We start from the raw sequence: 25,055 nt of genomic DNA, 5'->3' as shown, positions 1-25,055 counted from the left end.
GGTTCTTCAGGGCAAAGCACTGAACAGCAAAGAAATTAATTAGTAGCAACAAACAAGGGTTCACTGTATTAATAAGTGCATTATTAGCAATACAATTAACATAAATTTTAAATATAATTAAAATACAGATTAATTGCTCAGTGTCAAGGAGACAAAAGGATTGAGGACCCTACCCCATGGGGCTTACAGTCTAAATGGGTGGGTAACTTACAGATACAATTCGGAGGGGTATAAAAGAGCTGTAGGTTATAGTGGGTGACACTGTCATATAAGTACCAGTTCCCAGTTCAGGTGTTATCCAGGTGCTCCCAGAGGTAGTCTTTGAGTTTCGTTTTAAAAGCATTGAAGGAGGATTCTATCCGGAGAGATTCAGGAATGGCATTCCAAATATAAGGAGCCGCAAGAGATAAGGGTTTGACAGCAGTATTATTACTACAGTGAGGTGTCAGGCAGTAGGGGCGTAAGAGCAGAGATAATCCCTGGAATTTCAGGGGGGTCCCTGGAGGTTTAGGGGCCTTAGTGGGGAACTGATTGGTAAGCAAATCAGTATTTCTTTGGGTGCCCTAATCCCAATGTTATATAGTACACTGCATGTTTCCAGGTTCTTAACCTGTTTCATGCTCAACACCGCTTCTTCAGAAAGAGCATCCTCCTAAAGAACACTGTCAAGTGTTAAACATATTTAGGACACAATCAGTTTTATGAATGTATATTCATGCCCTTTATTGATTATATCTTGCAAGTGTCATGCTTTGCTTTAATAAAGCATTTTAACTGGGTTAGGCATACTTGCAGGTTGTTTTCTTTTAGATTCTGTTTTTGCTGCTTTGAAGCAAATGTGATCGTAGAAGTTTGGGTTGATCCAAGGCAACTAGAGATTACTAATGGTCAACTGAATGGGTCCCTTGCGAGTGTTGGCTGTGCTCTGGAAAGGTTTATTAGGACTTCCTACTTACAATTACCTTCTGAGGGATATTTAGAAAAAGTGGACAAACATCTTTTTAAATATCTTATAGGGGCATGGTCAGACCTTGATTTAGTTGCAGTTGAATGCAGTATTTGACTGAAAGGTCTTCTCAGGCCATTCCATGTCATGTAATATGATTTTTGGCCCACTGATTGTATGGGCAACTAGAGTTAGTACTGCAGACTTTAGAAATATACATAAAATAGAGATCTGACATCAAGTTTACTTCTGTTCATCTCACAATGAAGGTAACCAGCTTAGCCTTTATATTTTACAGAGAGCTAGATATGCATGAGAGATTTGAAAAATAAAGCAGCAAATCTGGTTTACTTCAACTTGACAAGCATTGCTTCTGCCAAATTATCCAGTCATCTTGTCAGATTCCAAAATCCTGGCATGGCACAAACTGTCATTATAAGATCAGTAAAAATAAACAACACTTTGTGCTTCATTGCTAATATATTCATAAAACGGAAACTTGGAATTAGTTTGAATCAGCTTCATACCAAATGTTTATTGTATAGTCAACTCACCTTTTTTACAATATTCCAAATAAATGAGTGACTTTATGTTACGTTTACAATTTACACACAAAAACAAATGATCTTCTTAAACCATGAATCTATTTCAGTGCCAAATTATGAAGTTATCTGCATGTGCTAGGAAGCTTGTTTGCTAAACATTATGCAGTGCAGGCAGTTTTCCACTGAAATATACTTTTATGTCATGTTTGTACTCAGCTTATGTTCTTATATTGCTTTTTACCATTTAAAATATTATTTTACAGGTGAATGAAGTCTGTTCTCCCACAAAATCATCTGCCCCCTTCTCCCCAGAAAGTTGGTATAGGAAAGCCTATGAAGAGTCCAGAGCTGGTAGCAGACCAGCTCCAGAAGGTGCTGGTTCTATTCCAGGTTCATCAGGTACACCTTCCCCAGGGTCTGGTACCTCTTCCCCTGGGTCCTTTTCTGGCTCACCCGGACCTGCATCTCCTGGGATTGGCAACAGTTCTCCAGGATCTCTTGGAGGATCTCCTGGATTTGGCACTGGGTCTCCAGGGTCTGGAAGTGGAGGAGGGTCATCTCCAGGTTCTGACAGAGGAGTGTGGTGTGAAAACTGCAATGCACGTTTAGTGGAATTGAAGAGGCAAGCCCTGAAATTGCTACTGCCAGGACCCCATTCCAGCAAGGTGTGCTTCTTTAAATATGTTTCAAATGTAAAACATAAGGGATCTCATTGACAACCTATGCAATTATTACTATAAAATGAGTAATGTTCACTGAAGTAGATGTTATAGTAACTGTATTTTTACATAGATTTTAAATGCCTTTATATCTTTTTTGTATAGTAAGACAATTTTTTTAAAATAAAAAATATGCTTGAGAGTAGGGATGCACCAAATCCACAATTTTGAGATTCGGCCAAACCCTGATTGTTCATGAAAAATTTAAGAGAACCCTTTAAGGATTCAGATTGGCCAGGAACTTGAACCGAAATGGAATCCTGCTATAAAAGGCAGAATCCTGGCCAAATCCAAAACCAAATCCTGGAGCCAGTGTATTCCTACTTGAGACAGTAGACATTGCTCTAAAGATCACAAAATCAAAAGTATGGTGTGATTTTTTTTTTGATAAAGAAAATAATTTCAATTAAATGGGAATTTCATTAATTAACATTAAATGAACGGGATGCCTCTAACTAACATATGATTATACACATGTACAACTCAAGCAGCCTCTTTGGCATTAGATTTGATTGCATAATATAACTGGGATGCAACTAATTCAGATTAGGATCACACCTAATAATGTTCCAAGGCGCAAAAACTTTTGTGTTATACAACACTGTATCAACTGCGATGATAGATGTACATTTTCCGGCCTTATCAGTTGGATTAGAGTTGCTTCCAAGTGGCTTGGATCAGAATTAATAGTAACACAGACATGCATGAGGCTAGTCAGACATGTTTAACCACCAAGATTAGTACAACTAGCCCATTATTTTGTGATAGAACTTGTGATTATATTGTGCCTAATTATGCAAAATGAGGCAGGGAATGTTTTAGTTCTCTTTGTATTCTAGGGGGTCTCTTGAACATCAGTTCAGTTTATACTCATCAAGTAAATAGCTTTTCTGCAAATTGAAATAATGATAACTGACACTCACTTAATTAAAAGCAGATGAATTAAGATATTCTGATAATGCAGCAATTTACATTATGGTTTTAGATCACCTCCAGATATATACACATGCTTGGCAGCCATTGCTAGGATTTGGTAGACTAAAGAACTGTTAGTGATTTTGATTGAGATAATATAAGACACTGATAATACATGTATGGGACCTGTTATCCAGAATGCTCGGGACCTGGGGTATTCCAGATAAGGGATCTTTCTATAATTTGGATCTCCATACCTTAAGTCTACTAAAAAATAATTTAAAAATTAAATAAACCTAATAGGTTTGTTTTGCATTCAGTAAGGCTGAATTAAATCTTATTTGGGATTAAGTACAAGGTACTGTTTTATTATTACAGAGAAAAAGGAAATCATTTTTACAAATTTGAATTATTCAATTATAATCAAGTCTATGGGAGACAGCCATCCCATAATTCAGATCTTTCTGGACAATGAATTTCTGGATAATGGATACCATACCTGTATTTCAGCATATTTTACTATAACCAATAGAATCACTGATATGCATCTTATTTTTTAAAAAGTGTTCTATCTTGGGGTTGACAAGTGCACCTCACTTTCAGCTTCCAGTTGCATTGATCATGTTTTTAAGAAGCTTAAAAAGAGTGCAAAGGGAAGCCAAAATGACAATTAAGGTGCCCTTTTTCTTGGTATACTATTTTGAGCTCTCTTTCCAGTTTTACTGTTACTTGATTTGTTTATTTCATGCCGCAACTGCTTGTGTTGGGAAGTTAATCTTCTGTCTCTGATCAAGCTTCAAATAGCATGTTACAGACAGAACTCACATAAATCCCTATCTTCGGCTCAGTACATCTGAGGAATTCAACATGTAAGCAATTGTGGGATAGCAAAGTCAACTACATAAATTATAGATGCATTAGCATGTAGTGAAAAGCGTGACTATACCTTAATTTTCTTCAGATTTTTGCCTAATGGAAACATTTAGAGCTGACATATTTTTATTTCCTTTGCTTTTCCTCTGTAACATCTATAAAGATATTACTGGTTCAACTTTAAAGGTTTGTGTGAGCAGCTACCATTGTCTCTCATGATGACAGTCACAAGCATTCTTATCCTTCAAGCTTCATATTGACTTATTTTAAAAGTATTTTTAGGATATTCTCATTAAATATTAATTCATTATATTTACAAACAGTTACTTATCTGTCAATTCCAGCATCTACTGGTAGAGAGCCAAAAAGGGACTGCTTCTGTCTATTAAAGGGGCAGTGCATGGGTTCCCTAAATAGAGCTTATGCTTAAATGAAAAATATATTGCTTTTGTTATTGCTTGAGCTACAGTAAATATGGCAAACAAGGAAACTGAAGTGTGAGATATATTACACATTTACACCCCCTCTCTTTACCCATTGTTGTTGTCGCTGTAGTGTTAGCAGGAGTCCATTACGCAGGTAGTGTATCTGTGTACTGATAATCTAATCTACCTAGCAAGAACCAAACATGGAGTAGCTTCAGTTTTCATGTTTGCCTTGTTTAGCTTAAGAAACAAAAAGCATAACACCTTTGAAGAAAAATAAGATTGTGGCACAGGCCCTATTCATGGAACTCATGAACAAGGTGGTATACTACCCTTTTTGAGGCAGGTATGTTTTTTCTTGGTTTCACTTGGTTTTTTAGTCAATCTAGACTTGTACCGGTATATATATCACAGTGAATCAGTTTTACTAACCAGGAAAGCCATACAAAACAGCTACTGATTTATAAATCCATTATTCGTGTAATTTCCCTTTAATATTTGCAAACTCACACAACAATAAAGTTTGTTTATTATCATGAATAAGTATATCACTTTTATTAATGCAGGTAAATCACTTTTATTAAAACTATTTAATGAACAAGTCATTGCAAGTGTAATGTAGTTATCTGCTTTGCAGCAGTTATAAGGTTCCTCAGTGCTTATTACATTTATAGCAGAGTTTGAGAGTTATGCAAAATATTTCACCTATGGTGCCTTTGTAAAAGTTTCTGTTGGTCAGGCTGCAAGACAAATAATCCTCCTGAACGCTGACAAATTGCTGCCTTGGGCCTTTTAAAATAACATTTCTAATACGATAATCCTACCTACATTACAGTGAATCAGTTTGAAATGATCAGATGGTGGAAATGTTTGCCCAGCAAATCATGACTTAATGAACCTCAGTGATTCTTTTCTATAGTTTAAAGTCTGGACGGAAATGAATGCACCGGTATTGTGCTTTACCTCAACTCTTATTACTAAACTTAATGTGATGGAAATGTTTGTTGTATGTGTTAGATCTATAACTAGTACAATGCTTCAGTTTTATTTAACTTTAGTCATCAAATTATTCCTGGAAAAACTTTTTCTGTAACCATACTATAGGTTTTAGGGGCCCTGACCACAGGTTAGAGGTCCAAATGGGGTTGAATAGAAGTATGAAAACCATTGTTGTTTAGAGGAATCTATTGTTTATAGATTAAAATGACTTTTAAAAAGATCATAGATTTTTTTCTTACAAACATTCTGTAAACAGAGCATAGCTGGTAGAAGTATAATATAATAAACTATGGCCTCCACAAGAAGGGCTTACTGATAGAGACATGAGTAGAGAAAACTAGTGTGTAGAATTTCAAACATTGCATAAAAGTCCTCAGATATGATAAGTAAAACTGTTGTTCCTCTAACAAAAAAACATATTAATTTTTGAAGGGCCTTGAGAAGGATTCAAAGTCTTAATTCCCAATTTTTGTGTGTACGAAATATAAAAAACATATTAATTTTTGAAGGGCCTTGAGAAGGATTCAAAGTCTTAATTCCCAATTTTTGTGTGTACGAAATATGGAGAGAAGGCGGAGGTGATATGTGTGACATTATTCTGCCTTTCACATAAGCCACATTTTTGTTGTAGTTACATATGGTTCCCAAACTACCTTTTCAAGTTGGGTCTCTGAGCAATACATGTGACTGTGGTGAGGTATTAATGACATTCTGGCCCTGTATTTAGCAGGAGGGGTGTTCACTTTCCTAACATTTTTTTCAGTTCAGTTGTTTTCCGATTTTTCACCAGAAAAAAAAAACATTTTTCAATTACTTTTTTTTTTTTCCAAAATTGAATTTCGAAGTTTAATGTTCCTTTCTCTGTTGTTTTGGTCTGGAAGCTTAGTAGTCCAGGTGCAGATTCTGAACTGTTACAATTTGCTACATTAGTTGATACATTTCTTAGAAGATTCTGTGGAAAATTAGCAACAATTGTGTCAATTCTAACAGCTGCCTTTAATGAAACCCAAGAATTCTGCTCAGCAGGGCCAAAGATAAGAAATGTATCAACTAATGTATCAATTTAGAACAGTCTGTTACAATGCCCCCCCCCCCAGGTGCTTCAGAAAGATGTGATAAGGTGAAAAATTATATTTTAAACATCAATATTAAAAAAATGTCACAGGTAGAAAGTAGTTGGAAAATATCTTTATTTCTGGGGACTTTCAGGAAACAAATGAACTGAAAAAAAGTGTTGAAAGGTGAACATACGCTATATAATAAAGTAATAACTAGACTGTAGTGAAAGACTCAAATTTCCCATTTTTTATATTAAAACAAAGTCGACCTAACTCCCATCCACAATTTTACTAAAATTATCAAAAAATAACTTTGAAAAAGTCGGTGCAGGAAAAGTCTCAACAAAATCATGCGACAATTCGAATTGTGCGACTTTTTCGAATTTGATGCTCAAATCATAAGGCTCTTTTCACTTGAAAACATAGACTTTTTTGGATTATCATACAAAAACCAGCACAGATCACAATGTCAAGAAACATGTTCAAATTGTAAAAGAGACATCTGCCATTGACTTCTAAATTACCTTAACAGAGTATTTTCAGATTCAGATTTTTAGCAGCTTTGGGGTTTAATAAATATCTAAAGATTTGAGTTTTTTACTTTAAAAATTCCAGTTTTACCCCTTTAAAAACTTGACCAGAAAAAAATTGAGTTATAATAAATTGGCCCCTTTGCTTCCTAAATTAATCATTTTAGAAGATTGGTAAAGGTTCAGGATGCTATTAATAATTATATCTATTACACATGGGATACAACACACAACATGAAACAGTAGAACATATCAACACCATGCTAACCCCTAACATTAGTATGGCTAAATATTTGTAAATGTTCTAATAAAAAAGTCTTTGAAGTGAAAATGTAAACATAATGTTTGATAACACTCAGATCAGAGTTTTCTGGCAACTGTTCCCACCGCTTAAGGCAAACATTGACTTGCAGGATGCCCATAAAGGACTGTGCTTGGTAAATACAAGTTATTTGATAAGCAGAATCAGTTAACTCTTCTGAGTTTTTTCATGAACAAAAAGCAATGAGCATTTTAAAAATGTTATGTAATTCATAATGTTGCTGCATCATGCACTTTTGCTGTTTAGGCAGGGCAATAGCTACAGGCGGTGTTGGGGTTGCATTTTTACCTGAGCCCATGACCTGAAAGGGCTACACTGCCAAAGTTAAGTGAATCTTTAAACACAGTTTAACAGGAAAACTTCAGCATAATGGTGTAGAATCCTATTTGTTGTATTGGAGAATAATGTTGGATGGTGAGGGTGGTGAGAAACTAGCTATCTTTGGGACATAACTATTTTGGGGGTGATTGGGGGTGATCAGTGTTATATGACTTACAGTATTTACTAAGGGAGGGAAAGCAAGGTGTAACTTGTGCAAATAAGGCCCAGATCACCAATTTGTTTTGCCTAAAATGCAACTTGCCAACCCTCTTTGTAGTGTCTACTGCAACTCTTCCAATGAGTTGCACCTGCCAGCAAATCACAAGTTGTGAAATGCAATTGAATCTGCACATTAGGACACCTATGCAGATGCAAGGTGTGACTGGGACTGGTTGCTTTCCAGTATGTGATACCAAGCCTATCTCTCTCACCTGGATGTCTCAGTAAATATGTTTCTTTTGTAACATAAAAGCATGCTATTGTGTATTTGCTGGATGACCCTTTGAAACAGCAGTTAGTTTACTGCCATTTAAGATTTTTATTTTAAGAATGTAAAGTATAGGAAAAATAATTACAGCTTCAGACTGTACTTTTAAGTTTTAGACTTCTCTGTTATTATTTTGTTTTATTATGCTTTATAATTTGTTGATCTTTGATAGTGATCACCTGGTTCTATTCCCCTTTATGCCAGGGGTAAATTATGCAAGAAAAATTCTTTGAAAATGAAAAAAATCTATTAAGCCAACTGTGGAAAAAGTTAGCTTTCTATCAAACCCTAAGTATGTAGCTATATAATTGTAATAACATTACATTTCAATCAACGGGTATATTGAATGGACACTGAGGGGCACATTTACTTAGCTCGAGTGAAGGATTAGAATGAAAAATTATTCCAAATTTGAAGTTTTTTTTTGGCTACTTTGAACAGCGAATTGGCTACTTCGACCTTCGACCACGACTTCTACTTAAAAATCGTTCAACTATTCGACCATTCGATAGTCGAAGTACTGTCTCTTTAAAAAAAACTTTGACTAGCTACTTCGCCAGCTAAAACCTACCGAGCACCAATGTTAGCCTATGGGGACCTTCCCCATAGGCTTTCTAAGTAATTTCTGATCGAAGGAAAATCGTTTGATCGATGGATTAAAATCCTTTGAATCGTTCGTTTCGAAGGATTTAATCGTTCGATCGAAGATTTTTCCTTCGATCGTTCGATCGAACTAAATGCGGTAAATCCTTCGACTTCGATATTCGAAGTCGAAGGATTTTACTTCGATGGACGAATATCGAGGGTTAATTAACCCTCGATATTCGACCCATAGTAAATGTGCCCCTGAATGATGGTTAGACATGCAATACAACCTCTTATTGTTTCTGTTTCTTTAAAGGATTAAAGGTCATATAAAATGCTTTGTAATGTGAGTGAAAGAGAGAATATCATAGTATAATTTTATGCAGTGTATGAGTTGGATAATACTTTATTTCTAGTGCTTGATATTCAAAAATACAATATACATTTCAAAAAATCTCTCTGTATCTCTCTCTCTCTCTCTCTCTCTCTCTCTCTCTCTCTCTCTCTCTCTCTCTCTCTCTCTCTCTCTCTCTCTCTCTATATATATATATATTTGAATCATGAGGCTTTAATTTTCTTTACCTTTCTTTACTTAACCTATAGCACCACCTTCTATGGTGACACATTGTACACTGGAACCATATATATTTATATATATAATACTATTGACTATATTTTTGATGAGGTTATTGGTTGGTAAAGTAAATATTTGCTGGTTTCTTTACTATTATCAATAACTGACAAAACAACTGCAAACATGAAGATCTAAATCATGCAAATGATTTGTTTTATTTATAGCCACTTTATCTAACACCTTTACTAACAGGAATACTCTGGGACTTGAAAGATTTACTTTCTTTTGATCATTCCATCATAGGAGTGTAGGTTTGCTTTTTATTTACAGATGAGTTATTTAAAAATTTTGATCAAACTGTAGGCAAATTTTTCATATTTTTGTGTTGTTTACTTTGATGTTTTTACCTGTCTAAAAGATTGCTTAGCTTTTTATAATATTTCAGAGGTACATGGACAGTTGTATATTGTTCAAAGTCTGAAAGCCTAAACATGATGTTTCTATCAATTATACTTGTGAAAGATGCTGAATTGGAGCTTTACACTATATTATTTAATCATAAAGTTAATTAAGTTAATTACATTTGCATTTCTTGCCACTTACTAAGGTAATGTTGTTACTAATTGTACAGGATCAATATATCCGCTCTAGGAATAGAGTTATTTATGTACCCTATAATAATACATAGTAAGAATCCATTAAAAAAAGTAATTTACAAATGTCAGTCTATGGGGCAGATTCACTAAGCTCGAGTGAAGGATTCGAATGAAAAATACTTCGAATTTCGAAGTATTTTTTGGGTACTTCGACCATCGAATTGGTTAAATTCGTTCGAATTCGATCGAAATCGAACGAAATCGAACGATTCGAAGTAAAAATCGTTCGACTATTCGACCATTCGATAGTCGAAGTACTTGCCCTTTAAAAAAAACTTCGACCCCCTACTTCGGCAGCTAAAAGCTACCGAAGTCAATGTTAGCCTATGGGGAAGGTCCCCATAGGCTTGCGAACCTTTTTTTGATCGAAGGATTTTCGTTCGATCGTTGGATTAAAATCCTTCGAATCGTTCGATTCGAAGGATTTAATCGTTCGATCGAACGAAAAATCCTTCGATCGTTCGATCGAAGGATTAGCGCTAAATCCTTCGACTTCGATATTCGAAGTCGAAGGATTTCAATTCGAGGGTCGAATTTCGAAGTATTTTTTACTTCGAAATTCGACCCTTAGTGAATCTGCCCCCATGTGTCACTGTGAATGAATATAGAAAGTGGAAAGATAAATGAGAGGTTGAGATTTATAAGAAATAATTCAGCTCTGCCGGTTTTTTTTCTTATGTGATTATGACAGCATTAGCCATAGACTGAGAGTTAAATTATGGTATAAAGCATGTATTTATGCCTCAGGTTTGTGAATAACACAAACAACATTGAACAAGCTGTTGCCTCTTAGAAAAATGAAAAAGAATATAGTTGGGTTTATCTGGGGACTATTATATGTAGCAGCAGACGGTGTCTAGGATGTGAATGAGTGACTGGCTTGTTCTCTATAATAGCTATAAATGAAATCATATCCCAGTTTCCTTGAAGCAGTTGTAGCAATCTAGAACAGAGGAATTCATGTTTAACATATTATGCTGTATTGTGCTGTTTCTTAGCAGCTAGGAATGTGGTAGAAGATTTGTGCCATAAATGCAAAGCCATACACTTAGGAGGTGATTCACATTTAATTACTTATGCAAATTTGGGTTTGGATTTGGTTCGGTATTCGGTCCAATCTTTCACAAAGGATTTGGGATTCTGTGCATCCCTATTAAAAACTATAAAAAAGAAAAAATGAAGACAAATTGAAAAGTTGCTTAGAATTAGCCATTCTATCACATATTAAAAGTTAAAGGTGAACCCCCCTTTAAGAATACCCCCGGTCGAATTATTCAAAATAATACGTTGCACTGAAAAACCTGAAGAAAACTTTGCAGTCAGAGCCGGGCCAACCCGGGCAGGCCCCCTAGGCAACCTGGCCGCCACGGTGCTGGCTTAGTGTCTGCTCAATCGCGCATGTGCGGAAATACGCGCCAGCGCGCACGCGCAAAAGTACGCGCCAGCGTGCATGCGCGAAAGTACGCAAGCGCATTTAACTGCAAATTTCCAGCGGCAGCCAGGGAGACACAGGACCGGACATGGGGCAGGTATGTGCCTGGCGCCCCCTCAGCTTTGCACCCTAGGCACGTGCCTACTCTGCCTACCCCTAGTTCCGGCCCTGTTTGCAGTACTTGTTTTTGAAAAGGTTTATGATGTTTAAATATGTTTTCCGATGCCTTCTTACTTACTGTGAGATGTAGGGCAGCATACATAACAGGTCAAGGGCTTTGGGTGCTCTCTTTCAAATTTACTATTTTATTGTGACAATTGGTAGGCATTAGTTTATTCTGCAGTGGTAACTGTTGTGTGTTCATCTGGATTTGCTGATACACTTTGTTATTATAAGAAATGTATATGTGAATACTCAACCATGTCGCTAAGTCAGAGATAACTGTAAATATATGCACCAAATCGCTGCATGCAAAATTCACCTACAAAAACATAAGGAGAACCAAATGAATCACCACACAAAATCATACAGAACAGGAACATTTAAGACACACCCAATTCCGTGTCATTACTATGTACAAATTGATCCTGTCTTGTGGTCTTTCCATACGTAGGGGGTTATTTACTAAACTCCGAATGCAAAAATCTCGAAAAATTTGTGATTTCTTTTTTTAATAAAATCGGACTTTTAAAAAAAAAATCAAAAAACCCGTTGAGGTTGCATAGAAGTCAATGGGAGAAGTCCCAGTTTGATGTGCTCTGGGTTTTTGGCAATACCCCAAAGGTTTTGCGCAAAATTCTGAGTTTTCGGGTGAAAAATCCAAAAAAAAAATCGGATGAAAAAAATCGGATTTTTTCCAGCAAACAAAATGTCTTTCTAAGGGCTTTTAAAACTGAATTACATTTTATAATGGTGTCACATGACAGATTGACATTGAGGATTGCATCGTGGTGTGGTCATCCCCCAGTGAGATTTCCCAGGCAGCTAGGCTGAGATCCAAACAGATGGTGTTCTCGGAGACCAATATTTTGGCCCTATATGGGGTTAACCAGAGTGGCTGAATTGACAGAAATAACAGCCAATGTATGGGCAGTTTTAATAGGTAAGTAACAACAAGAAAGAAAAGACTCATTGTTCACATAGGCACTCAGATAGAATGATAGAAGGAATTAGGAAGAAAAGTTAAAGGGGGTTTCACCTAACTGCAAAATGCTTTACATTGTTGTGAAGTCAAGAGCTCATTTATAAACAGAAGCCCACGTTTAAAGTGCTAAAAAAAAGTGTGTGCACTGAAATACAAGGCTATTGCTTTTATTCTGCATACAGGTATGGGACCTGTTATCCAGAATGCTCGAGTCCTGGGGTTTTCTGGATAAGGGATTGTCATACTTTGTCTACTAAAAAAATATCTAAATATTATATAAACCAAGTTGGATTTTGTTTGCCTCCAATAAGGAATAATTTTATCTTAGTTTGGATCAAGGTATTGTTTGGTTATTACAGAGAAAAAACTATATATTTCAAAATTTTGAATTATTTGATTAAAATGGAGTCTATGGGAGATAGACTTCCCGAAATTTGTAGCTTTCTCGCTAAGAGGTTTCTGGATAATGTATCCCATCCCTGTATATGCTCTTCTATACTTGTGTGAAAACGTCATTCTGCTGCTTTTTTGAATCAGGTGCGGGTCAAGAAATAAAGTTATTTGCACACCATTGAGTTGCAATGGAGTTTGCAGCAAATACTTTTAGGGCAGACTAGTGTATTGAACACTTCAAGTACTAGTGTTGCTAGTGTCATTATTATGTACAAATTGATCCTGTCTTATGGTCTTTCCACACGTAATGTCAGGAAACACACACTTTTAATGATTCAGGCAAATTAATGCAATCACTGTGCAAGCATATTTTGTGGTCATTTTCACTCTGTTAGTCAATGAGCCTCACTGTGTTTCCTAGAGTGCAAGGGAAGACTATCTAGAATATTGGCTTCAATTGTAAGAGGAGACTACTCCATGCTGGGATTGGGTTACTGATGAGGTTTTTGCTTTGACTGCCTAATACTAATGCAGCATGTTCTATGAGGATGGCAGTGTGCTGCTGTGTTACGGGAAAGAAGTATTAAAGGAACAAGGGAGGTAAATAACAAGTCTTCAGAGCACTGAAGGAGGTACCTACAGGCCAACGGCTAACTGCCCACTTCGCTCTTGTCTGCATTGCTGACTGTACTGGAATCGTGCAGGCCCATTTATTAATACAGACATGATCCTAAAAGCCCAAGTACTAGTGTTGCTTTTTAAAAGAAACCTGTGTGGTACTTACCCTGCCACTCTGAAGCTTTCTAGGGCTTGATAGTTTTCAAATTGGATAGCAGTGGAAAATAAATTATGTTTACACCTGCTAAACTTTAAAATTCAAAACTCCTTAGTGGAGTATTGGCATAACCTAGTGTTAAATATGTTACTTTATACAATGGGACAATCCTGTATAGTGCAAATTCATACATTTATTTAAATATGTTGATATCAGTTTCAATGTTCCCTCTAAAACCTTCTTGGCTATGTGCTCAAAAAAAACAACTTTTGTGTGCACATTTTAAACATGTATGTATATTTTTTTAAAGACAGTGTGCTCAGGTCAGAGTGGATACAAAATGTTGTTTTCATACAAAATTCTTTGTGCGCACCACAATTTGTTGTGTGGGTGCACATGAGCATACAGCTTTAATACATTGCTGTATACTTATGCTAGTTAAACTGTATATAATGTGCTCGTTTAGTTCCTTATTTATGTTTAATATAATTTACTTGGATACTTGTTTTATATTGAAATTAGTCATATAAAGCTATATTTCATTTATCCACTTGCTGAAATTAACTTTTCTAGCTTTCAAGCCTGTTTAGGATCTCCAGTATTTTCAGGGGAAGTTTTTGCATCAATGCGTGCAGTTTACAATACCTAAACTCCAAGGGAACGGATAGAGGTGCAAGAAGAGGGACAGCATATTTCTGTGCATTTGTTGGTACCCTGTATTGCACAAAAGAATTAAAACAAACATATATAATGATCTAGACAATGCAACATTTGCTGTGCTGGGCAAAAGGTTCAATGTGCCCAAAGCAGGACCTACTTATCACTCCCACCCCACCACTCATCACCCAACACCTCCACCACCCCCCTTCGCCACACCCTCCACCTTTCACACGCATTAGCAAGTCATGCTATTTTCCCCTATTCATTGCTAATGCCCTAGTTACAGAAGGGCAAACAACTTGGGGTAGGCAGAAAGAAGAGGTATGTGCCTAGCAACCACCACCATTGCACCCTAGAGATGAGCCTCTTCTGTCTACTCCTAGTTCCGCCCCTGACCATGTGAATAAAATTGTATTGCATTCATCTGGTCAGAACCTTCAAGTCATGGGACACCATCTCAAACTGTCGAGGTCATGTAGAAATCAATGGCAGAGTCCCCTTTTACAATTTGTAGGTATTGTAATCTGCACTGGGTTTCATCCAATAATCAGAAAAATTCCGGGGTTTCGGACAATAACCAGAAAAAAAAAAATCTATGGATCAAATCCAAACAATTTGTAGAGTCTTTTCCCGCACCAAAGATGAGATAAATTAGTTTTAGTAAATAACCCCTAACTGTTCAGCCAAACCATATCCAAACCCTACTGATTTGGGGACAAAACCAAATGCTACAAAAAAAGTGTTTGGATTTGGCTGTATTCTGGGAGTGCATCTCTACTATTTTGCCTTAACAGTGTGTGGTTTTTGCAGCCATTTACATTTGGGCTGAGAGTGAAGTTAACCCTTTTCCTCTTATAGGAATGAAATACACTATTGTGTCTGTAATATAGATATGACCGCCTGACCTTTAGGTAAACGACACCACCTTGTTAAATGGGAGTTCAATATTTGCAAAGAGCTGAATATTGACTGCACTTTGGCACAACAAGCAATTTATAAAGCATTTTAAACATCAAATGGTTTTAGTAAATAGGTGGTATTTTGTAACACTGCCTAGTTAAAACATGATTAAAGAGAAATTGTCTATAGAGAGAAAAGGAAAAAAAGGACCCCTCTGGGTACTTTTCTCCTTTTCTCTCTATAGAAAATTTCTCTTGAATCAATTTTCACTGACTTGGTTCAGGCCTCTGTTATAACTAAGTGGATATAATTATATAGTGAATAAAGTACCCCCTCTTGTAAAATATAAGGATATTATAAGTTACCGAGGAGTTTCATGACCATTTGCAACAGGGGGTACTTTTTTTATTATAATACACACGTCTCAGTGAGTCATGTGACAGAAATTACATCAGAACTCACCATTTATAACTGATGACATCAGAACTCACCATTTATAAGGATATAATTTACAAGATATTCATGGCTTTTGTGTATTATATAGTGAATAAAGTACCCCCTCTTGTAAAATATAAGGATATTATAAGTTATCGAGGAGTTTCATGACCATATAAAAACACGAGGCCGAAGGCCGAGTGTTTTTATACAGGTCATGAAACTCCGAGGTAACTTCTAATATCCTCATATTTTACAACTGGGGGTACTTTATTTATTATAATACACACATTTCAGCAAGTCATGTGACAGAAATTACATCAGAACTCACCGTTTATAACTGATGACATCAGAACTCACCGTTTATAAGGATATAATTTACAGGATATTCATGGCTTTTGTGTATTATAAGTAGATAATCAAGGGCACTGTTCCTCATGGGGTACTGATGGTAGTAAGAAGAGCTGGGCAGTTTTCTGTCAGTGTGATGAATTCTGTTTCATTTTTAACTAAAGGAAAAACATGAAAAAAATAGACTAAATAAATAAGTAAACAAAATGTACATTCTTTATAATAAATAAAGAAATATATTTTTCTGAGATGTGCCCATGTATGGATTAGAGATTATATATATTAGCATTTATTTATAAAGCATGCATTTATAAAGTGCCAATATTCTGCAGCACTGTACTCATACATTGAACATACAAAATTACATTCAAAGCAACCAAGAGGTGAAGAGGTCGCTGCCCAAAAGAGCTTGCAATCTAAAAAAAGGGTTCATGGAATAAATTATAAAGTTTGTTCCAAATCTAAAAACCCTTGGCAGCCAATCAAATGTTGCTTTCAGCACTGCATTCATGGGGCTAGCCACAGGTCTTTGTGCTCTAAAACAGGGGTTCCCAACTACCGGGCCTCCTCTGGTCCTAGCTGCAGTCTATAATAGCTGCAAAAACAATGAAAGGGACCCCTTTACCTGCAATCCCAGCTCCCTAACGTACTATTGCCATGAAAACAGCTATGCGGAGCTCAGAAGACATTCTACTGACAAGGCCCAAAATACTGATTGGACAGTTTTTTTGGTAAGCTTGAACTGCACTGAAATGCACTCCACTGATACTGGCCTGTGGTGCAAAAAAGGATGGGACCGCTGCTCTAAAATGAAGCACAGAGACAATGCAGCAATTCATCAAACATGAAAGGCAGCATGCAAAGTGCAAAAAATGGTTGATTACTTTTTGTGTATTATCTTCCTAATAGTAAATGAAATATTGAGTTGTATAAAGTACTTTACTGATGTAATTATAATGCACAGGCTAGTCTTGAAGACTGCATTGAGATGGTAGAGCAAAGTAATTTGATTTTTGAAGGGAAGACAAACTGAGTTGCAGATGGTAGCAGAGTTTTGCATATAGAAACACAGGTAACTCTTTTTCTATACAGCTTTGCGAAGACAGACTTACAAAGAAGGTGTAAAGAGTCACTTGAACAGATGGTACTAAAGATTCCAACTGAGATAAGTACAGGATCAAGATGGGAAAACAAAATCAAGCTGTAGTGTGGGATCAAGGCAGGGACCATAAATCAAACAGGAATTCAGGGTCAAACAGGAACTCTCTAATAAACAGCAGGTTAGCATCAAGGCTGGAGTTTAGGATCAGAGCAGCAACACTGGATCAAACAGGAGTTCAAGATCAAGGCAAGAATCCTGGATCCATAAGCTGGGTTGCAGATAAACAGATGAATAACAAAGCAGAGATCATTATAAGGTTCTGACTTATATTGGCCCCTTGACAACCTGTGGGTAAATTGAAGTTTTGTACCCCCCCCAAAAACAATTGACAGTTTATGGTGATAATACAAACAAAGCACTTTCACCACCAGTGGAAAAGGCACTTAGTACTGTCCCATGCCATTGACTAATGGCAAACTCCTGTCACTGTGCACACAGAGCAGGTTCCAGCCACAAATACTCAAGTATGGGTTTTTTTGTATGAAATGTACTACATGGGCACAGTGACAGGTGGTTACTATTACATTTACTGGCAACCTACATGGGTTTTACTGGGCTGGTAGTTCCCCCCTAGTTTTATCATTATTTGCCTTTCTCTTCTTGCTTTTCCCAGCTTTCAAATGGAGGTCAGTGATGCTGGCAGCCAAAACACTACTGCTCTTAGAGGCTACAATTTTATTGTTAAATGTTTATTATTTATCTTTCTCATCAGACCTACTCCTATTCATATTCCAGTCTCAAACCAGTGCTTGGTTTCTAGGGTAAATGGGAACATTAGCCTTAAAGGAGAACTAAACCCCCCAATAAGAAAAGCCCGTACCTACTACCCTAGATAGTCCCCCACCCTGCTCCCCCCGCATACTTCATTACCCATGAAAGTGTTCTGAATACATTGCTCACGTATACAGTATGTGCAGAGTAAGCGCAACGGGGCTCATGGGCGCCATCTTCCAGATCTATGGTGTTCATCTGTAAGGGAGCGCCATATTGGCACATGCGCAGTTGCTATGAACTGGAAGACTGCTCCAACTGGGCTTGCGCCAATATGGCCATGATTGCCAAAGGGAACTAAGAGGACCCTAAGAAGAACAAAGATTGTGGAGATGACGCCCATGAGCTCCGCTGTGCTTACTCTGCAAATATATGTGAGCAATATATTCAGGACACTTTCAGGGGTAATTAAGTATTCGGTGGGGGGGGAGAAGCAGGATGGGGGACTATCTGTGGTAGTAGGTAGGGGCTTTTCTTATTGAGGGTTTAGTTCTCCTTTAAAATGTCTCTTTCCTTTGCAGACTGCAGATAATTTTTACAAACCAACTTTAAGCTTCAAAACTTTCCTAGAAAAACTTTCACATTGTACAATTTAGAATTTGTTGACAACATATAATGCTCATGGTAAATTCTTGGCATTCATGAATGTCTGCTTTTTTACCTATCACCAAGGGGCTGTCTGATGTGAACAATGAGTAATTCCTTTCACGTTAAAGTACATACCTTGCGTAGAAGATGGCTGTTACTTTACTTAAAAAAAAAGAAAACACGTTTGCTGCTAAAAGTGGGAAGATTCTTTGTTATTGTTTTCTAGCATGTGTCCTGGGGTAGGAACGAATGCCTTTGAACTTGCTGACCAGCATCCCAATCGCACATACCATAACACTTAAAAAGATCCTGCTGTTTGCTTTACTGACACCTGACCAAACAATGTTCCCCTCTGTATTTGTTATCCGTTTATGGCATATCATTTGTTCAGTTATTCCATTTTTAGAAGCAATATTTTGCTTCTAAATTCCATAAAAATTAAAATATAAGGAGCAAAACGTGAAAAGGTAAACATTAAATTCACAGTATACATTCTCTAATCTAACTCTGGCTTGTGGAATTATTTTTTTAATTGTTTTCAGCATCAAACATATGCAAATGATCATTGTTCCTGACATATCCTTAACTGATTATTAAAATCATTGTACAAATATTTAATGAAAGATTATTTATGCCTATTTTCATTTTAAATTACTTGTCATATTCTCCAGCGGCCTCCGATTGAACATACAGAATTGAGTAGTTCTGTGTGTGACCAGTCATACAATGTCTCAAGTTTCTAGCTCCCTGTTGTACCCGTAGAATGCATTTTATTGTAGTGTAGGCAGATAAGAAAGATAGACATGCAATTATAAAGACATTTGGAAGAAAAAAAGGGACAGATCACTGTCTGTGCATAGCTATTATGCACAGTTTTAAGGGCAGGAAGGGTAGTAAATGAACTGACTTAGCTTATATGGCCAATATAAGCACTTCCTGTGTAAGTTGTTTCAGAAGGACACTGGTATGTATGGGGCATTTTGCATCACCTTTAAAAATATATTTCTAGTTATATTCTTATGTATTAACAGATAAACCTCTAGTGTGTAGTGCTTTGCATTTTCAGGGCACAGTACAAATAGAAAATACATATCTGAAAAAGTAACATATTGTTTCTTTACAGTCTGTATTCCTCTTTTGAAGTGGAATCATAATCTTAGCAAAACAGAGGCATTGTGTGTGTTGGAAATAATTAGCATTATCAACTGTGTGCAGTGGTCTTTATTGCTGCATGCAAAATGCTAGTGAATGCATGTCTGAGATGAAAGCGCAACAAATAAATAGCTACAAAAATAAGTATTTTAATAGCTAACACATGTGAACACAAAGCCAGAAATCTAAGCAACAACATAAGGGGAAAGTATATTACATCTCTGCTAAGACTCTTTATATTGTGATGTAAACCTGAGGCATCACAGTAAGAAACTGGAGAAAGAGTTTTCAGTGCGACACGATTGTTGGATGCAGACGCTGCATGCTGCGTCTGCATCCGACAGTCGTGTCGCGTCGGATCAATGCTGCAACTTCATCCGTCATTTCTATCTCTTAGCTTATTTCTATCGCATATGATTTGTCGCAGGCATTTTGTCGAGGCACGTCGGAATGCTCTGAAAACATCCATGTAGTCCTACCCTAAGGCATGAACCACCTCAAGGACCGTACTGTAGTAGACATAATGATGAATAAAGGAAATAAACATGGAGGGTTTCTAAGTTATACAATCCAGTTTGTATTGTATTTAATTTTAATGTGAGTGGAAAGACGTGGCCAGCCTAGGGGTGCCGGAGATAGAAATCCGGCCCTGAGTAAAATCCAGGTCCCACTGCGACACATTCAGTTACATTGAGTAGGAGAAATAACAGCCTGCCAGAAAGCAGTTCCAAGTGCTGGCTGTTTCTGAAAGCACATGACCAGGCAAAATGACCTGAAATGGCTGCCTACACAACAATATTACAACTAAATAAAATACACTTGCTGGTTCAGGAATTAAATTTTATATTGTAGAGTAAATTATTTGCAGTGTAAACAGTGTAATTTAAAAAGAAAAACAACATCATAAAAATTATGACAGTTGAAAATTCTAGTCCATAGGAGCGAGTTTCCTGAAACTCTTACGGATACAGCATATTTTTTTAAATTCAAGTACACATAGTACATTACAGATGGTTAAGAACAGTGCAATGCTGAGCCATTATGGACTGTGACTTATACAATACTAAGAAGTATTGGAATGTATACGTTTTGGAATACATAGTTTTGTAGTTGTTACAAAGCTTTAAAAATCTGATTAAGGTCTATTCACATATTCTCCATTTTACTACTAAACAAAGAGCTCCTACCTTAATTGCTAACATTTAAAAATGTAAATTCTGGAAGGTTTAGTCCAAGCCCCTGACCCACCACCACACTCAGTTGTGTTCTAAATCCATCCCAAACCATGCAAACAACTTCATCCCTTTTGGGGAACATGAATAGTGATGGGCCAATCTGTCCGGTTTAGCTTCGCCGTATAATTTGTGAAATGGTCAAAAAATTCACAAAACGGTAAAAATTTAAGTCAATGGGTGCCAAAATAATATTGATACGCGACAATTTTGTTCAATTTTTGATTTTGATCAATTTCTATGAGCACGTCAGTTTTGATTTGTGACAAATTTTTTTGTTGCAGCGGATTTTTCGCCAGCAAATTTTCGCCGATGTTTTGCGAAAACATTTGCGGCTGGTGAAACACGAAAATTCACCGCGAATCCATGCCTGGCAAATTTATTTGCCCATCACTATACATGAACAAATTTAGGACAGTTTTATTTATGTTCTTAATTCATAAAGTTAAATCATAAAGTTAAAACAACACACTGTCAAGTACATTAGAACATATAAAACACAATGTTTTTAAAAAGTAAATGCCAGCCCTGATTAATCCCTAGTTTAAAATCATAAATGTCCAGAGCAGGTGTATGCTTCTCATTATCTTTGGGCAATTTAAATCCAACTTCTTCAATCCAAAAGATAATGAGAAGCATACACCTGCTCTGGACATTTATGATTTTAAACTAGGGATTAATCAGGGCTGGCATTTGACTTCATTCACCACCTCCATCTTACTGGTTCCTGGAACATACCTGGCTTTAGTCACCCATGCATGAACCCCTGTTGGTAAACTAAGCGAAAGGGATCTATGACTTCTTAGCAAAGGCCTTATCTTATGAACATTTAAAAAAAATGTAATGGGTACATTATATATTGGTTTCTTATATATATATATATATATATATATATATATATATATATATATATATATATATATATATATATATATATATATATGATAAAATTATAAATTCCATGTCAATAATTCTTAACCATTATAAGGTTAAACAGAAAAGTAAAGTATATTATTTAGCACTGTTTACAGGGATCTTCATTTTGAGTAACCTATATATATTATATAAGCTTTATTTTTAAATTTTTTTAAAATGATTGTTGGCCACAAAATGGAAGGTACTATTTTTTTCTTAAAGGTCACTCAGTTATCCAGTGTTTGTTTGTTTAGTCAATGGCAGAGGCATTGTAAAGTTTGAAATTACTGATTAGGAAACGTATCCGACGCCTAACAAAATCCTTTATAGCACTTAGTCTGTTGCCCCCTCAGGGCCAAAAACAGCACTCTGAATGGGATAATGTGACTTTGAGGTGCTTTATTAAATTTGTCCCACAGTCAGCTTGCAGAAACATGTTGGATCAAATAATGGGTGGTAAAATGAATTTTAGTGGATTTTGTTTGTGTCATAGCCAAATCCACTTTATGTAGACTATTTAAATAATAAAATAAGGGTCAAAATAATTATTTTAATACTTTCTGTATGCCATTCCAGGTTATTCTTTCCCTTGTCTGTACATTGCACCACCGTAGTAAAACTTTTGCAAGGGCTTGCCCTGCAGACACAAGTCTTGTGTGCTTAAAAAGAGACAATTGGAAAGCTGCATATTTATACAAAATAACATGCATATGGAGATGATGAACATCTTTGTGTAGGTTTTGTATAAAGCACTGCATTATGCACATTTTACGTTTTGTATAAAGCACTGCATTATGCACATTTTACAGAGAAAGTTTCATATCATAATACAAAGATCACTGTAGTGACTAAATGCCATTTCCACTGCTGTTTTAGTAGTCCTTTCTTACTGCCTTGTATGGTGTCAGATGTCTGTTGTCTACCCTAATTTGGCTTTTAAAACCTATGGCTTCATGTGGTGTGTCTTTTAACTCCCTATTATTCCCTTTAATGCTGTGATATTGTATGGCAGTTAAAAGAAGATACGGTAATTCATTGTATAGTGAAGATGGAATGACAGTCTTAAATTGAGTACACTTCTTAAAAGGTTAAGAAACCCTCTGTTAACTATTGTGTTTTTTACCCATGTGTTTTTAATGTAAAGTTCTATCTTTGTGAGTGGAACTAGTAATAACCTCTAGAGTGCAGTGCTAAAAAGTAAATAATATATTAACCTTGATGTTTAAAAATATTTAGCAATCTGAAGAGTGTGGGTTTGATTAATTATTCCTATTAATGCTACTTTGTTTAGAAGAGTAGTAATACAAACATGCAGGGGAATACCACCGTTCTATAATTGCTTCATCATTTCTTAACCATTTTTTACCCTTGTTTTCTAATTTCCACCATTAGTGGGTACTATAGTAACAGTTAAAAAAAAAGAAAATATTAAAAAAAACCTGCCACACTCGATCATAGGTGTGATGGGCTAGACATAAAATAAATAGATACAGTAATTGCTAATTGACCTTTATCATGAGAATGCAAAAAAAACCCTCCCAAACAAGCAGCAATTGTAATAATGAAAATGCATCCAGGATCTCTTAAATATAATTTTTCAAATAATTATGGAAGCATGAATACACCCTGGTACTAAAGTGCACTCAGATTGGCTGAGGCAGTGCTTTATGGGTAACCCATCTAATGTGTATATTGGATCAGTAGCTTTTTCAACCAATAAAAATGGAGTACTAATGCAAAACTGCAGCAATTCATAGATCATTTGTAAGTTTAACCCTTTATGTGCCACCTACTGTAGAATGTACAGCCGGCATAAAAGAACCATTGTGTCAGTGCTATAGATTATATTTTACAGACTGCTAACAAACATGTTTTGTTCCTTTAATTACCACAAAATTATGCACAGCCAATTTAATACTACTCCCCTACAGGTATAGCATCAGTTATCCAGAAACCCGTTGTTTAGAAATCTCTAAATTATGGGAAGGCCATGTCCATAGAGTTATTTTAATGAAATAATTAAAATTTTTAAATTGATTTTTTTTTCTCTGTAATAATAAAACAGTACCTTGTATTTGATCCCAGCAATAATAACTAAAGGCAAAACAATCCTATTGGGTTTAATTTATGTGTAAATTATTTTTAGTGTTGTTAGATTGGGGTTATCTGGGTTTGTGCTGGGGCTAATGGGCAGAACCTTTCTTTTATATGTGGTTCACAATGTGTGGTTTGAATTTTTTGCTTTTCCTTAATTTCATTGTGGTTACCTTCCATTCCTTGCACATGGTTTTACGCAATGTACTTTTCATTATTTGGTTGCTATGGGTATTTCCTGTAAACCACCCCCATCTTTCATTTTCATTTCCATGGTAACTTCACAGATAGCACCAGATCTATTTAGAACGGTCAATAATGAAACATTTATAGTCAGCATACTCTGACTCTACCGTACTGTGTAATTGTGGCAAAAAAAAAATTACCTCTTCTTATCTTTTGCTAACATTTTCTGCAAGGAATTATTAAGATTTCCTTATTCTTATTCTGTTCTTATTTCCTTATTCTGCTCAAATTATGAATTTTAGCTAGACACTCAGCTTATCTATCTTTCTGTCAGGGGAAGAACTTACATAATCATAATTACATTCCTTTATGATACTGACACTTAGGTGTGAAATTAGAGCTCATTACAGAAAAACTCACCCACTATGTGTTCATTCCTATGGGATTTTTAGAAACAGATTTAACAAATGCTGAACGAATGGTAAATAGAAAGCAGGTGAGTTTTTCTTTGGTGAGCTTTAAATTGACATTAAATTTACATTAGCATCTTGGCAAAAACCTGGATAATATATAGTATACATTTTTAACATATTTACCCTTTGTAAAAAAAATTATTTTACTTACAATGTACTATTACAGATATGGCATCTTTTGACCAGAAAGCTCTGAATTATTGAAAGGCTCTCTCCCATAGACTTTTTTAAAAAAATAATTTCTTTTTCTCTGTAATAATAAAACTCTTACTTGCTTTTGATCCAAACTATGATATACTGCAATGAATCCTTATTGGAAGCAAAGCCAGCCTATTGGGTTTATTTAGGGGTTATTTACTTAAACTCAACTTTATCTCATCTTTTTATTAAACCAAACTCGACCAAATTCCCATTCATGATTGTATCTTATTTATCAA

The 25,055-nt window shown here is 35.9% G+C and overlaps 1 protein-coding gene across 1 annotated transcript in view; it reads left to right on the top strand.

The window, feature by feature from the left end:
- Positions 1-25,055, top strand: part of LOC108716124 (kinesin-like protein KIF26B) — a 192,863-nt gene that overhangs the window by 4,342 nt on the left and 163,466 nt on the right. The window contains exon 2 of the mRNA XM_041562761.1: positions 1,755-2,156. Coding sequence (XP_041418695.1) covers positions 1,755-2,156 — 402 coding nt within the window. The remainder of the gene's footprint in view (positions 1-1,754; positions 2,157-25,055) is intronic.

The sequence above is a fragment of the Xenopus laevis genome, chromosome 5L (assembly GCF_017654675.1).
Source record: "Xenopus laevis strain J_2021 chromosome 5L, Xenopus_laevis_v10.1, whole genome shotgun sequence".
NCBI classification, from domain to species: Eukaryota; Metazoa; Chordata; class Amphibia; order Anura; family Pipidae; genus Xenopus; species Xenopus laevis.
Note: the sequence above shows the minus strand (reverse complement) of the source record. Positions and strands in the feature narration are given on the sequence as shown.